This window comes from Camellia sinensis, chromosome 15, assembly GCF_055761805.1.
Source record: "Camellia sinensis isolate YWXY chromosome 15, ASM5576180v1, whole genome shotgun sequence".
NCBI classification, from domain to species: domain Eukaryota; kingdom Viridiplantae; phylum Streptophyta; class Magnoliopsida; order Ericales; family Theaceae; genus Camellia; species Camellia sinensis.
In genome coordinates this window covers 8825571-8841095 of record NC_138975.1, presented here as the reverse complement: position 1 = coordinate 8841095, position 15525 = coordinate 8825571, and the positions used below count along the sequence as shown (strand labels likewise).

The window sequence follows — 15525 nt, the reverse complement described above, 5'->3', positions numbered from 1 at the left end:
TTTTTTTTTTTTTTCGCAGAACCAGAGCAGCAGAGGGGAGGGGAGGGGAGCTCGCCGGAGGGGAGGGGAGGGGAGGGGAGGGGAGCTCGCCGGAGGGGAGGGGTCCGGATTCGCCGTCGCAGGTCGTCGAGCTCGCCGTCGCAGGTCGTCGAGCTCGCCAGCCGTCCGATCGTCGCCCGATCTGCCGTTGCCTCCGCGTCCGGCCCGCCTCCGCCTCCTCCTCCTCCTCCCCCGGTGATTTAGGCCCCCTCCAGTCCGGTGCTCCCTCTTCTTCTCCCTTCCTCTCTCGCCTTCCCCTCCCCTCCCTCTCTCTCTCTCCCTCCCCTCCCCTCCCCTCCCTCTGGTTCTGTCAAAAAAACGAAGAAGAAGAAAGAAAAAAAAAAAAAAAATCAAAAAACCCCCAAAACGACGTCGTTTTGGGGGGCTGATGGAACGGCCGCCGGAAAGCGCGGCCGAGAATCCGGACTCGAAAAGGGTGTCCTGGGGTATATTGTCAGCTTACTATGCCATCGAACCTTGGAGGAATCTACAAATTGCATTTAGAACGGGAAGATAACAACGGGTGGGGCGGTATTGGTGTTGGATTTGATTCATTGACGAATGAATCAAATTTGGTTGAGAATTGGTCTTGTTCGGTTTATGTTTCTCAAAAAATTTTGAGAAAAATTCTCTACAAATTAGTTTTCAAAAATAATTAAACTAAATAAATTTTTCTAAATTTTTTTTTTTAAACTTGTTTAGTTTACAAATTTTTTAAACAAATCTCTCTCATACACATCAAATCAATCACTTTTTTCAAAACTCTCTCAAAATAATTTTTCAAAACATCTTTTTGAAAAAAAAACCAAAACAAACAAATTTTCGTACTTTTTATCTCAAACATGTTTCGTACTTTCTGTTTTTTCTTTTTAAATCGCTCAATCCAAACAGGCTGTTGAAGAAATGCTTAACCAAACAATTGTGACACTAGTGCAAGCTTTGATTGGATTGACCACTTTTCATTTGTTATATATCCGAAATAAAAATGATTGAATTGAATGTGCTTAATTTTTTGTTAAAGTGCATAATGCCATATTAGTTAGTGGGAATGTTGGTGGACATAATGCACCGCGCTTTTCTCGGGGTCGCATATGGATGGATTGATGAATCACAACCATGATTTGGCTGTTTTTTTCATTCACTATTCTTTTTTAATACAAATTATACTTATGCTAGTTTTAAAGGTTAGGATAAATTTGAGAATTACTTAAAATAATTAAAAAATTTTCCTCTATTTTTTTCATATCTTTTCATGAAAATAAAAAACTAAAAAGTCAATTACAATAACTACTTCCTTTTACTTAATTTGGTTAGTTTAGGTTTAAGTCTTGTAGTAGGTACCTTTAATCACTGTTTTTCATTCACTCTTCCTCTCCTTAATTATTCCATAATTTCATACATCATTTTGTGTTCCCTTGTATTAGTTACTATTCTTTTCTAAATTTTTACACTCTTCTATTTTAGTTTGCCATTTAATCATTTGAATATAAATTAAAAATTATAAATATATTAAAATAATGAGTTGGAGAGATCAATAGCTAGTTTAGTGAACCATAAATTATCTTTCCGATAATAAAATAAGTCAGGAGAATAAAATTTAGGCATTGTTTGGTATGTGCTAACATTATTTTATTTGGATTACATAACCTTTTTATCGAATCACTTTAAATTTAACTTATATTTCACGATTTTTCATAAAAAGTTAAAAAATATATTCTCTCTGTCTTAAAGTAATGGTCCCTTTTGAAAAATATAATTTTTTTATAGTACAATTATTGTACTTTAAAAAAAATTAAAATTACCCTTTGATAGTACATTTTTTTGAGAATATTAATAATGTAATTGTACTTTTTATATTGTTAATGAATTTAAAAAAAAAGATAAAATAATAAATTTATATTATTTTTGTACTTAATTTTTGAAAATAAATTAATATTTTGAGATAATAAAAAAATAAAATAAAAAACTAATACCTTGAGACGGAGAGAATATTAATTTAGTACGTACCAAACACCCTCATAAGATAATATTGTAATCTAACTTTTACTAGATATATGGTAATTCAAAATTATTCAATAAAACTGTATCCATATTAGGGCTGAGGTGGCCTGCTCTAAGTGTCCACTAAGCAAAAAATTGACTATAGAAAAAATGACACGTGTAAAAGAATTACACATAATCCCACCTCGCCAACATGCACTACACTGGATATCCACCTCTGACTCTCTCTCTCTCTCCTCTCTACAAGCCCGCCGCTTAGCCCCCATATTCTGTTTTTGTTTTTTATTTTCTCATATTGAAGCAGCGTGAGATTCATTCAAATCCACACCAGTTTCAGCTATGGAGACACAAAACTGTCTCTGCTCTCTTCCTCAATTCAAATTTCATTTCATTGACTTCGTCTTCACATCATACCCACAAAGCTGTTGATGGCTTCGAATGAAAAAAACCCAACTTTTATCGGATTTCGACACCGCTATACAATTTTTTCAATCTCATTCCATAAACATATATTTATAAAATAATCGTTGTTTTATTTTATTTTTTTTAAACGAATCATGAAAGCTAGATTGGTTGTGTTTCCGATCAAAGGAAGGAACTGGTGTTTTAGCAGATCGATTGATCACTCGACGATTGAATCACAGTCTTCTCATATTCCTTCTACGTTCAAAGAACTCTGGAAGAAGATCTCATCTTCCAATGTCAAGTCCTCTGGCTCCAATGCCGAGCTTCTTATTGATTTCGCTTCTGACAAGGTTCATATTTGAAAATCTGCTCTTTTTTTCTTTCGTGGGTTCTTGGTTTTGAAAATGGTGATAACTGACATTTATTTCGATATTTGTAGATGAATAAAGCTTGGACGGGTCTTGAAAAGGCGCCTCCGGGTAGTTTCAAAAACAAGCTTTATGGGTACCAATTGTTTGTGAAAATGTCCAAGTCAGAAATGGGTTTTTCATTTTTTGCTTGTTGGGTATAATTCTAATGAATTTGATACTAATTTCAGTTTGGGATTGCGCCTTTTGGCTCGTGTTAATCCTTCTGAGATTTTATTGAAATCTATCTCTAAGGAGGTTACAAAAGTTGAAGTTACATTCCCCTCGAGGTTTGTTTTCTTGCACTTAAGTTTCCTCAACCTTTTTGATGCTTAATACATTCTCATTTTTAAATGCTGCCACGCCTTTCCTCAATTTAGTTATTTGATAAAGCAATCGTTTTGCAATTAATTAGTTACTAAAATTTTATGTGCAAGGATTGGTACCCTTTTATCACCTTTACATATTTTGCACTTTCTCCTGTTTTATTAGACAATGTATAGCAAAACTTGTCAAAACGTTTCATGCCCTTTTTCCGTCTCAATTGTTACTTTTCTGACTAAGTGGGCATGCAAGGATTGGTTTCTATCAATTTTTGGTGACCATACTTTGACGGTAAATGGAACATTGTGAAAAAGTTTAGCAAACACTAGGAATGAGGAAAATTTAAAAATAAAAGACCTGCTTTATGTTTGCCAACTTGTTAAAGTTAAAAGCTTTGATGTTATTGATCATATTAAAGAAACCAACTGGTTCAAGATGCATAAACAGTGGTTGAAATGCTGTTTTGAGAAGTAGATTAGGTTTTCTAGATATGGATTTAGGTATTCTACTTTAGATAAGGGTTCCAAAGCTTTATGAAGCTAGAGTGCTTGTGTTGTAGACACTCTTTTTTGTCTATTTGGGGGGTGGGGGAGAATATGAAGTTTCTAAATTAATAGTGAAGAAGTATCTTATTGCCTACATACATGATAGAACAGACGACACGAGACAATTAAAAATCAACAATAAAAATGGTGTTGATATAACACTATAGAACTTTGGAGAATGGTTTGAAAAGTCTGTAACATTAAACAAAAGCATTTGAAGATTGATCCAACTCCATACCTTGAGGTTGAGAAACAAAAACCATGAAATTGGTGGAGGAGATAGATATGCTGTATGGTCAGTAGATTTTATTTTGAGTATGCATATTGCTGATATTGACATGCATTTTCAGAGTGGAAATTTAGAAATTTTATGTTTGATGACTTAGAGTGGAGAGATTTCAAGTTTGGTGTTCATCATTAATGCCTTATATTTGACACAACTGGTCCCAAACTTGTAGAAAGGAGAGTTATAGTAGGTAGATGGTGTACATAAAACTTACAGCCACTCATATTGAACATGAATCCTAAGAATTTTTTAGTCCATTGTTAGGGTGTTTGTCCATATAGAACCAAAGAACATGGATGGAGTGCAAGAGCACTCCTAGAGTGTTCTGTGATAAAAACATAACAATCAAATTGAAGGAAAGTTTAAAATAATTCCATAATATCTATATTCTATGGTATAGAATGTTGGGTTAGCAAACTACACTAGGAAGCACGGATACGGATACGGGATACAGATACGATACGATACGGATACGGCGATACGACAAAATTTGAAAAACTAGGATACGGATACGGCGGGGATACGTTCGTAAAAAATATTATTTTAACAATTTTTAGTAATGCAGTATGCATAAAAATAAAACCTAAAGCAAAAGACAACTTGATAAAGAAGAAAGATTCCTATAAAACTAAGGGTCTTCAGGGTCAATAGTTTCAACTTGTTCCCCTTCATCATTGAATATCACAAGACCTTAGCTAAAGCCAAAAAATCATTCTTAAATAAAAATTTCAGCAAATATACTTTTTTAAGTCATCAATGATAGCCTAAGAAGTACGGATACGAATATGGTGATATGGGGATGTGGATATGGCGATATGTCAAAATTTGAAAAAGTACGATACGGGTACAGCGGGGATACATTCATAATTTTTTTTTTATATAATTTTAATAATGTAATATGTATGAAAATAAAACTTAAAGTAAATTAATAAATAAGGAGAGGGATTCCTATTAACCTAAAAGTGCTCAAACATTCATAAAACATCCAAAACTAAAAGCAAAAGCAAATGCAAATGCAAATTAAACATCATCCTTACATGCCAACACCAAAAAAAGAATGAGAGCAGAGAGAAGAAACGTGAGAGAGTGAAAAAGCGAGAGAGAAGTGAGAGAGACAACAAGGATACATCAATTTGACAAATTCTATTACTTTAACTCTCACTATATTCCTCTTATCAAAGAACTAAACAAAATATTATAAGTAATATATAACTTCGAGTATCCGATACTTCAAAATTAAGTATCCGATACTTCAAAATTAATAAAAAATTAATTAAGAAGTATCTGATACTTTTAAGAAGTATCTGATACGTATCCGCGAGTATCCGAGGAGTATCGGTATCTGATAAGTATCCGATACGGATACGTCACCCTTTTCGAAGTATCCGTGCTTCATAGAAACTACATCTTTGTCAGATGCCTGTGATACTAGAGGATGTTGGGATTCTATTTATTTATGTATTTAATTAAGTAATAAAAGAGTAGTTATACAAAAAGCTAGAGATATGAAGGCATGTTGGGAAAGCAAACTATGTCACCGTAGGATGCCTATGATGGTGTGATACTAGAAGATGTTGGGATTCTTTTTTGGGGGTAGGTTCCTATTTTTTTTAATTAGGTTTAAAAGTAATAAAGACTAGTTATGCTAAATTTTAGAGACATGAAAGAAGAGATGTTGAGATGGTTGTTGAGCGTATTAAACAAAGATAATGAATATGTTGACTTAAATAAAAAAAAAAAGAAATAATAATTGAAAAAAGATGGTACAGAGTCGGAATTGACTCAAGTCATAGAGAAGCTAGAATTGGTATTAACAGGGATAAGATAAAAGGATCATGGTTCAGACTTGTCGCATCCATTGCTTACCAAAAACTTCAGAACTGAGGAGTAATGCATGGCAAAGGGCAGTCAGAAAGGATTTGATTTGATGTGTTGGGAGAAATCATGATAGCCTTTGATTTAAAATCAGATATGGCTGTAAATAGAGTAGAATGGTGAAATGGATTCATGCAAACGATGACAAGTAATTAGGATGTTGCATTTCTGGAGTTCAGTATTGTCATGCTGAAGTTTAGAAATTTTCCATAATGCATTTCTTGTGCCTGTATGGCACATTCATTACTCTGTGTGGTTCTCCCACTTAAACATTTGGAATTATTAGCCCTGTTTGGTAGAGCTGTGGGAAAGTACTTATAGCTTATGCTTAAACAGCTTATACCTTATAACTATGAACATAAGCTGATTTCTGACTTATAAATTAAGCATCTCCTGCCCCACTCAAAGAATAAGCTGATTTCTGACTTCCAAAAAGCTATAAGCTATAAGTTATAAGTTAAACCAAACACATCAAAATAGCTTAAATTAAGCTGAAAACTTAAATAAGCAGCTTTTAAGCTGCACCAAACAGGGCCATTGTTGTTTTTAATTGCTGAAGTTTTAAATGCTCGAATATTGTTTAGCACCCTGAATCTTTTTTATATCCTCAATTGTTTTATTGTCTAAGTTTGTTCAAATTGTTATTGATTTGCTAGCATGTCCTTTTATTATGTTGAAGTAGAATCATCTATTCTTGTGATTGCATGATAATGGTGTGATCTATATGTGATCCTGACACTATGTTCACTTTATGGCGAGGCATGCATGTAAAGAGAGAATGCAGGATCAATAAAAATATTATCTTTATAATAGATGTGTATATTTCTATATTTGCGTAGCTATCTTGGTTTGGTGACTTATGGTTTACTATTTTAATAATGTTTTGTCATGTTGCAGTTTAAATGCACGATTTGTGCGCCGAAGGTTAAGGCATATCGCCATAAGGTAACTATTTACCCTTTTCATGAATTAAAAACCTGAAGGTTTGGAGTTGATCATTATTCTTTAGCAAGAATTGTGCTGCATCACTTAGTCATGCTGTAGTGGCTTTTCATTTGGAAATAGAGTTTGGGTCACCCAATATATTTGGTTCACCCAAAAAAATTACTTTTCACATTACTATAACTCCTTGTATCCTTTAAACTATAATATTCCGAGGACAACTCTGGATGTGTTCAAACTCAAATCTGGAAATGTTGAGACCAAACCACTGAACATGATATGAACTTAGAAGTTAACAAAGAACAAAAGTATTATTTCACTCTTTTGAACCACGGATGGAAGAAGAACAGTGTAGATAACATTTAGAATGGCTGAAGTTAGGATGAAACTTGTTGCTGTAAAAGTTACAGTAAAGGGAATCAAATTAAAAAATAACTGTTTCTGTATAAGATGCTCAACGGTGAGAGAAGATGTTCCATGGCTAATTACAGCTATAAACTGGCATCTCCTTTCCTCTCTCGTCATTCATCATGACAAATAACTGTAATGACTGTTTGATGGATTTTAAGTTTTTCCATTATTGGTTGGCTCATCTTTTGAGAGACATAGCCTAACTTGAGAGATCAATGGAATGGGATTTACGTAATCGACTGCTAGTGGCATGGGTAAGACTTTTTGACCTATTCTACTCTTTTTAGCACATCAACCTGCACTTTCATCTACTTATAACCACGAATGCACCATGCACTTGCATCAGAGCTTTGAATGTGTTTTTGTTGTCATTTGATCTGCATATGCTTAGTATACCTCCTCCTCATGGTTCTTATGGTTTCAAGAAATGGATGATATATTAATGCAAGTGTTGCATCTATGACCAGGGGAAACGCTATTCACAAGAAATACTTCTATGGATCAGTTTCATTGCTTCCACTTACGTCTGCTTTCACCGTATGTATATGGGTGCTATCAAAATATCAACTTCAATTTCCCTTTGTTATTTTTGCTCATTCTCAAAATTATTCTCACTATCGCTTTGGATCATAGTTTTCAAATTAGGATTCGAATTGTGAATCAAAATGGCCTCGTACCGAATCGCGAATCGAATCGAATCGTGAATAGTAAAGATTCAGTTACTTTTTGTAAATTACTTAGAAAATATAACTACACACTTTGATGTTAAATATATTTTATGAATATGAAATATTTAGACTTAAATCAACGAAAATGTTGTTTTGAATGATAATCACATAGTTTAATAGGTAAGAAGTTAATAAAGGTTCCTATGATCACCATCTTACCTTTCCTTTTTTAGATATTTCTTATCAACCAACCATTCTTAATAAAGACAGTAAATAAAGATAAACCATCAACTTCCAAAGGGAAAATTATTGATAAATTCTATTTAGAAGTGTTTTAACCCAAAAAGTCCATGAAGGAATTTTTTAACCCATTTAGTCCCATGTATGTATAGTTTTATTCCATAAAGTCCTTTTTCTTGATTTACACTATTTTCTTGGACACTTATACCCTTATAAATATTTTTTGAACGGTTAGCAATTTTATGATGTGAACATTCATATTTTAAAATTCACATTGGTAGGAATGTAAAATTGGCCCGTGAGCGACCCGAAACCCGTCTGCGAGTCAGGGCGGGCCCGGCCCGTTGACAATGTGAATATTCACATTGACATGTTAACATTCACATTAATAAGAGTGTAAAATTGGCCCGCGTCCCGTGACGGCGCGAAACCCACCCGCGGCCCATGGGCGGCCCGGGGCAGGCCCAGTCCGGGCCGTTGACAATGTAAATATTCACGTTGACATGTTAACATTCACATTGATAAGAATATAAAATTGGTCCGCGGCTCATGAGCGGCCAAAAGCCCGCTCGCGGCACGGGGCGGGCCCGGCCCGGCCCGACCCGACCCGTTGACAATGTGAATATTCACATTGACATGTTAACATTCACATTGATAAGAGTATAAAATTGGCCAGCGTCCCGTGGGCGGCCAAAAGCCCGCCCGCGGCCCGGGGCGGGCCCGGCCCGTTTGACAATGTGAATATTCACATTGACATGCTAACATTCACATTGATATGAGTGTAAAATTAGCCCGCGCCCCGTGGCTGCTCAAAACCTGCCCACGGCCCGTGGGCGGCCCGGGGCGGGCTCGGCCCGTTGACAATGTGAATATTCACATTGACATGTTAATATTTACATTGATAAGAGTATAAAATTGGCCCGCGCCCCGTGACTGCCCAAAACCCGCCCACGACTCGTAGGCAACCTGGGGCGGGACCGGCCCGACCTGTTGACAATGTAAATATTCACATTGACATGTTAGCATTCACATTGATAAGAGTATAAAATTGGCCCGTGCCCCGTGGCTGTCCGAAACCCGCCCACAGCCCGTGGGTGGCTTGGGGCGGGCCCGGCCCGGCTTGTTGACAATGTGAATATTCACATTGACATGTTAACATTCACATTGATAAGAGTATAAAATTGGCCGGCGGCCCATGGGCGGCCAAAAGCCCGCCCGCAGCCCCGGGCGGGCCCAGCCCGGCCCATTGACAATGTGAATATTCACATTGATAAGAGTGTAAAATTGGCCCGGAGTCCGTGGGCAGCCCGAAGCCCGACCGCGGCCCGAGGCGGGCTTGGCCCGACCCGTGACAATGTGAATATTCACATTGACATGTTAACATTAACATTGATAGGAGTGTAAAATTTGCCCGCTGCCCGAAGCTCGCCCGCGGCTCGGGGTAGGCCCGGCCCGGCCCATTGACAATGTGAATATTCACATTGACATGTTAATATGCACATTGATAGGAATGTAGAATTGGTCCGCTGCCCGTAGGTTGCTCGAAGCCCGCCCACGGCCCGGGGCAAGCTCGTTTGGGTCCGGGCCCGAGCATGTCCGAGACCCTATGCTAGGGCCTAGGCCATCACTTTGAAGCCCGGCCCGGCCCATCGGTCCGCTTAAGGCCCATTCAAGGCTCGGTCCAAGGCCCAGCCCGCCTGAGACATAATGTCTTTTTTTTGTAGAAAATAATAAAATTTTGGTAGAAAAAATTAAAAAGAATTAAAAAAAAATGGCCAAGCCCGGCCTAAGCTCGAGCCTAGGCCTAGGCCCACCGGCCCGACCCGAGGCTGTCGTCTTCAGGCCACGGGCCAATTTTACACTCCTATCAATGTGAATGTTAATATGTCAATGTGAATATTCACATTGTCACGGGCCAGGCCGGGCCCACCCCGGGCAGCGAGCGGGCTTCAAGCCGCCTACGGGTCGCGGGCCAATTTTACACTCCTATCAATGTGAATGTTAATATGTCAATGTGAATATTCACATTGTCACGGGCAGGGCCGGGCTCGCCCCGGGCCGTCCATGGGACGCGAGTCAATTTTACACTCTTATCAATGTGAATGTTAACATGTCAATGTGAATATTTACATCATCAACGGGCCGGACCCGCCTCGACTCGCAGACGGGTTTCAGACCGCTCAAGGGCCAATTTTGCATTCTTACCAATGTGAATTTTAAAATATAAATGTTCACATCATAAAATTGCTAACCGTTCAAAAAATATTTATAAGGGTATCAAAATTAAATATAAGGATATAAGTGTCCAAGAAAATAGTGTAAATCAAGAAAAGGGACTTTATGGAATATTCACATTGTCACGGGCAGGACCGGGTTCGCCCCGAGCTACCCACAGGCCGCGGGCTAATTTTGCACTCCTATCAATGTGAATGTTAACATGTTAATGTGAATATTCACATTGTACATGGGCCGGGCCCCTACACATTGACGATATGAACATTCACATTGACGGTGTGAACATTCACATTAGGGGTATTTTGGTAATTATGTCACCCATAGGACTTATTGAAACATAAGAAAATAATATGAACTAAATAGAACATAAGTAGATGAAAAGGGTATTTTGGTCTTCTTATCTCAAATAGGACCTAATGGAATAGTCAAAAAGAATATGGATTGGATGGAACATAAGTAATTAAAGATGGATTTATGGAAAAAGCTCCCATTTTCAAAGTAACAATAATTTAACAACAATATTGATATTTGGACAATAAGCATACATACTTTCCAATTAACAATGACGAAATAATAAGAAAAAATTATTTAGGATATTTTATTTAAAGCCTAAAACATTATAAAAAGTATAACTAACCTCACCCATATAATATTCAACTATATTTAATTTGATAAAATAGTAATAGATAACTCATGGTGTAAATTACTTTAATCGTAAATATCTTTAGAAGATATATTATCATTTTTTTAAGGAAAAAACTGAGAAGAAAGGTTAAAAACATATTGGGTCTGACTGAATCTGATTGGATCCTATTAAAAACTCCATGAGCAGTAAAATAACAACAAATCATGTATTTATATTAGTTATTTTGGTATAAAACGCTATTATAAGTTGTATTATGTCATTTTCACTTGAAAGATGGAGAAAAAACGAGACGAAAATATGTCGGATACAATGGTTTTAAGAATTTCGTGAATTGTAGAAAGTGAATCGAATCGTAAATCGATTGTGAATCGTGCGATTCACTAGAGATTCACTTCCAAAATAGATTCACTTCATAGATTCGTATCAATTTTGCAAAAATTGCGAATCGAATCGCGAATCATAAGATTATGATAACAAAGCTTTGGATACTTTTTCCTCATGTCCTTATTGCTCACATTACTTTTGTAAATTGTTTATATTGTATTGTGCACATTTACTGATTACTTTTTTGTTTCTTTTAATGTGATTTAGATTCTACCTTTGCCCAATATCCCATTCTTTTGGATCCTATTTAGAACTTACTCTCACTGGAGAGCTCTCCAGGTAAGTAAAGTGTTTTCAGACATAGTAATTAGCTCTAGTCTTGTGTCACACTTTTGTGATAGTGTCAACTCATAATGTAATTTCCCTTTTACACAGTTGGTGATTTTGTGGATGGTGCATGCCAAATTCTTTATTTGGTTTTCCCTAGGTGTCTAAAAGTATGATAGACTTCTGGAATAGCCTAATTTTGGCCCTAGTGTCTCGTAAAGAAGTCTTGAAGCTTTCATTTGGTCTTTCAGTTTTTCCTCCTTTCTGCCATGCGTGGAACTTTGGTTGCCTGATGTATTAACTTTCTTTGTCTGTTAATAATGTTTTTATAGGGTAGCGAGAGACTTCTTCAGCTAGTCTCAGACTCCTCGGAGAAGCAGAACTCTCCCGTTGCAACACCAAACAGGAGTAAAATTGAACATGATGACTCTGAAAATGGGGTCCACAATTTACTTGGTCCTTCTTGGGTAAGGAATTTCACACTATCTTGAATTATTTGGAGATGATCGGAGGATGAGGTTGATAAGTATGTGTTGTAATTCATAGGGATCTTTTGTACAAGAGTGAATTTTTTTTTTAACGTCATGAAGTTTTCTATTTTTCTATTGCAGATTTTTAATTTTTTTTTATTACCATGCATTTGGATTTTTTCGTGTGTGGGTCTGTGTTTTAATTCTACTCTCGTGTTAAAATATGCAGTATCACTATTGCCAACTCTCTTTCTTTTGTGGGATTTTTCTGTTGTTTTCTTTTATTTTCAAGTGCACGTGTTTGAAATCCACTTGTTTGCTTGCTAAGATGCTTATTCATTTTGGTGAGTAGGTGTTGCGGCCATCACAGGAACTTGAAAAACTTATTCAACGTGGAGATGCTCAAGATGGCCTCAGCAAGTGCATTATATCAGATGTCTGCAAGACCTTTGATTTGAACACGATGGATGTTCTTAAGCACCGAGATTCATTGTAGTTAAAAATGTTTTTTATTTATTGTTGGCAATGTGGAGCACGACGCCAGAAGGTTTTGCTAATGGAAAAGAAAATTCATTTCTTTCTCCTTTTGGGAAAGCTATTGGGGGACTAAAATCCAACATGCACAGGCCGTTAAATAACTGATTTTTTTTTTCTCCCCGGATATTTGAAATGCTCATAGATCTATTCATCTAACCACCGATTTAAGCTATTGCTTCTCTTACGATCTGTTGTCGTTGCCAAGCTGCTTGTGTGTTTGCTCCTCTGCAGTTCCAAAGTGGGCATGGTTTTTGTGTTTCCATTGAATCTATCAGCAAGAGCAAAGCCATATTTTGTGCATTTGACAATAGCTGTAGTTTCTTTCTTCCATTTTTTCAGTATACCCAATTTGAAACCCGTATTCTTATTTGTGTCAGTATTCGGGGGCTTGATGCTGAAAGTAGGATTGTGATTATAAGGGAAACTTTGAAGAGAGTTCTAGTAACGTGGCAAGATAAGAAAAAAATAAAAACAAAAACAAAAATATAGGCACACACATCACATCACATGTGGCCCTCACTTCTTGTCACATCACTAGAGCTCTCTTTAGAGTTCTAAAATTAGAGCTCTCAATTTTTATTCTGTAGTGAAAATAGTTTTTTGGTTAACCACTAATTTTTATAAGAATGTCCTGAGTTTATATATATATATATATATAGAGAGAGAGAGAGAGAGAGAGAGAGAACATATGGAGTATATTGTAGGGAAGAGGAGAAATGAGCTTCAAGTCATTAAATTTGAACTCATATAAGATCAGTTTATTAAGTAAAAAAATCATGCTTAATACATTTTGAAACTCATTATTTTGTATGAAGTGTATAAAATAAAATTTATATAACTATTTTAAACTTCTTAGTATGCATTATGTCACGCCCCAAGCTCCGTGACAACGCCGTACACTCAAGTAAGCATGCAAGGTTAAGAGTCCAACACATAACCAACAATGTAAAATATTTTAATTAAATCCTTAATTATCATAATGCTAAAATCTATAAAAAATTGATTATTCTTATCATATGAAATTATCTACCAAGTCCACTAATAAAATCCATTAACAAAACAATAATCCAAGTATTTAAATCATAGTCCTACTCTCGGCACTCCCACATGTAAAAATCCCGCGCAGCTCTACTCTTCAGAATCTGAAAAAAAAAAAATAAGGGTAAGTTAGATAGCCCAGTAAATAACCAACCATCACTGCTAGCCGAATCAAGTATACAAAAAATAAATAAATAAATCGATAACCAATAAATATAATTTTTTCTACAGTTCAATAAATGAACAATTATTTGTAAGATGGTTTCATAGCTAAAAATAAACAATGTACAATATATTTTAAATGAAAAGCCAACAAGATAATTCAAAGTAATTCGTTGTTGAAATCGATGGTTCGATATTCAAATGGTTCAATGATTTGATTCACAAAACCCAAGTCTTACTGACTACGGTCATTTAGCTCGTGACAAGGCCCAAGGCCGGTGGTAAAACCCCAAAAGAAACTAGTTTCTATGCCAATAAATATCCCCCATTGGCTAGGGTCCAAATCATAGTCAGACTAGAGTGATGTTCAAAATTCAAACAATACACAACTTTTAAATAAAACATTTGATATTTTCAGAATAAACGTTTAGTACAATTTTCAGAATAGTTTCACCAAATATTCAAATAATTTTCATAATAATATTCGATATTGTTTTATACTTGACCTATATTTTATTTTAAGAGAACATGAAGGTTATAAATAAATATTTATGATTTTAAACGATTCGATAGGAATAAAAATGAACCAACAGTGATAAAGGGTTACTTACCTCAAACAGATAAAATAATATTCCAACACCAACTCCAAACACTGAGTTCCATCACTTTAATCACACAAACCTAATAATTAGAATCTTAAATAAATTAATATTTTTGTGTCTTTCACACATTCACAAAACCCACTATATATATGAAAAGCTCAAGAAATACCAAATCATTTCTCCAAATTAATAGTCAAACACACCTTATCTAAAATACCCAACTCTATTGTCAAAACTACACCCACACAAGCACTTTTATCATCAACCTATACAAAGCACTATACATGTTGAACCTTACATCCATTATGTGTCCCCACAGGATTTCTTTTCCACTCTTTTTCTCTGCCTATTGATCTATTACATATAATAAACAATAGTGTAGAAGAAAAGTACCCTGATCAATGAGCATCAAGAATGCTCCCCTCAATTTCCCACCGCCACTTTCAGCCAATCCTCTGCGCAATTGATAGCAAAATAATATAAAACCTTTTTCCCTTCTTTCCTTTTTTTTTTTTTTTTTAAAGGGTTGAAAACCTAATTCTTAAGATTACTAAATTATTCATACAATTTATTTTAATTATTAATCTATCCAAAATAATTCTATAAATAAGTTGGGTTTTACATATTCTTAGAGGATATGTTAACAATTACTATGTATAAAATGCGTACAAAATACATGAAAAATGTATAGAAGTATATAAAAATATGAAGGTACGTAAGAAAGAAAAAAAAGGAAAAAAAGAAGTAAATTACAGTAAATTCCCTTCAATTATTATTATTTTTTTCACTTAGCCCCTAATGTAAATATGAACTTTTTTATTTGCTCAAGTTTGGTTCAATTGCAACTTATATTTAAAATTGAATCAAAAGATAAACAAATCAAATTTAAATATATTTTAAAATTTCTTAAATTTTTCAGTATATTTGAATAACATAACTACTCAACTAGTTTATAACCCTAATCAGAGATTTGAAACCCCACTGATTTATTTAAGGGGTTTTTTTTTTTAGGTCCCTGATATTAAGATTTTATAGCATAAA

At 35.4% G+C, this 15525-nt stretch overlaps 1 protein-coding gene across 1 annotated transcript; it reads left to right on the top strand.

The window, feature by feature from the left end:
* Positions 1-2210: 2210 nt before the first annotated feature.
* Positions 2211-12854, top strand: LOC114288954 (K+-H+ exchange-like protein). The gene is made up of 8 exons (XM_028232581.2): positions 2211-2795; positions 2885-2949; positions 3044-3142; positions 6780-6827; positions 7703-7772; positions 11616-11687; positions 12008-12142; positions 12498-12854. Exons 1-8 carry the CDS (start codon positions 2598-2600, stop codon positions 12639-12641), a joined length of 831 nt encoding a protein of 276 aa, XP_028088382.2. The 5' UTR covers positions 2211-2597; the 3' UTR covers positions 12642-12854.
* Positions 12855-15525: the final 2671 nt, after the last annotated feature.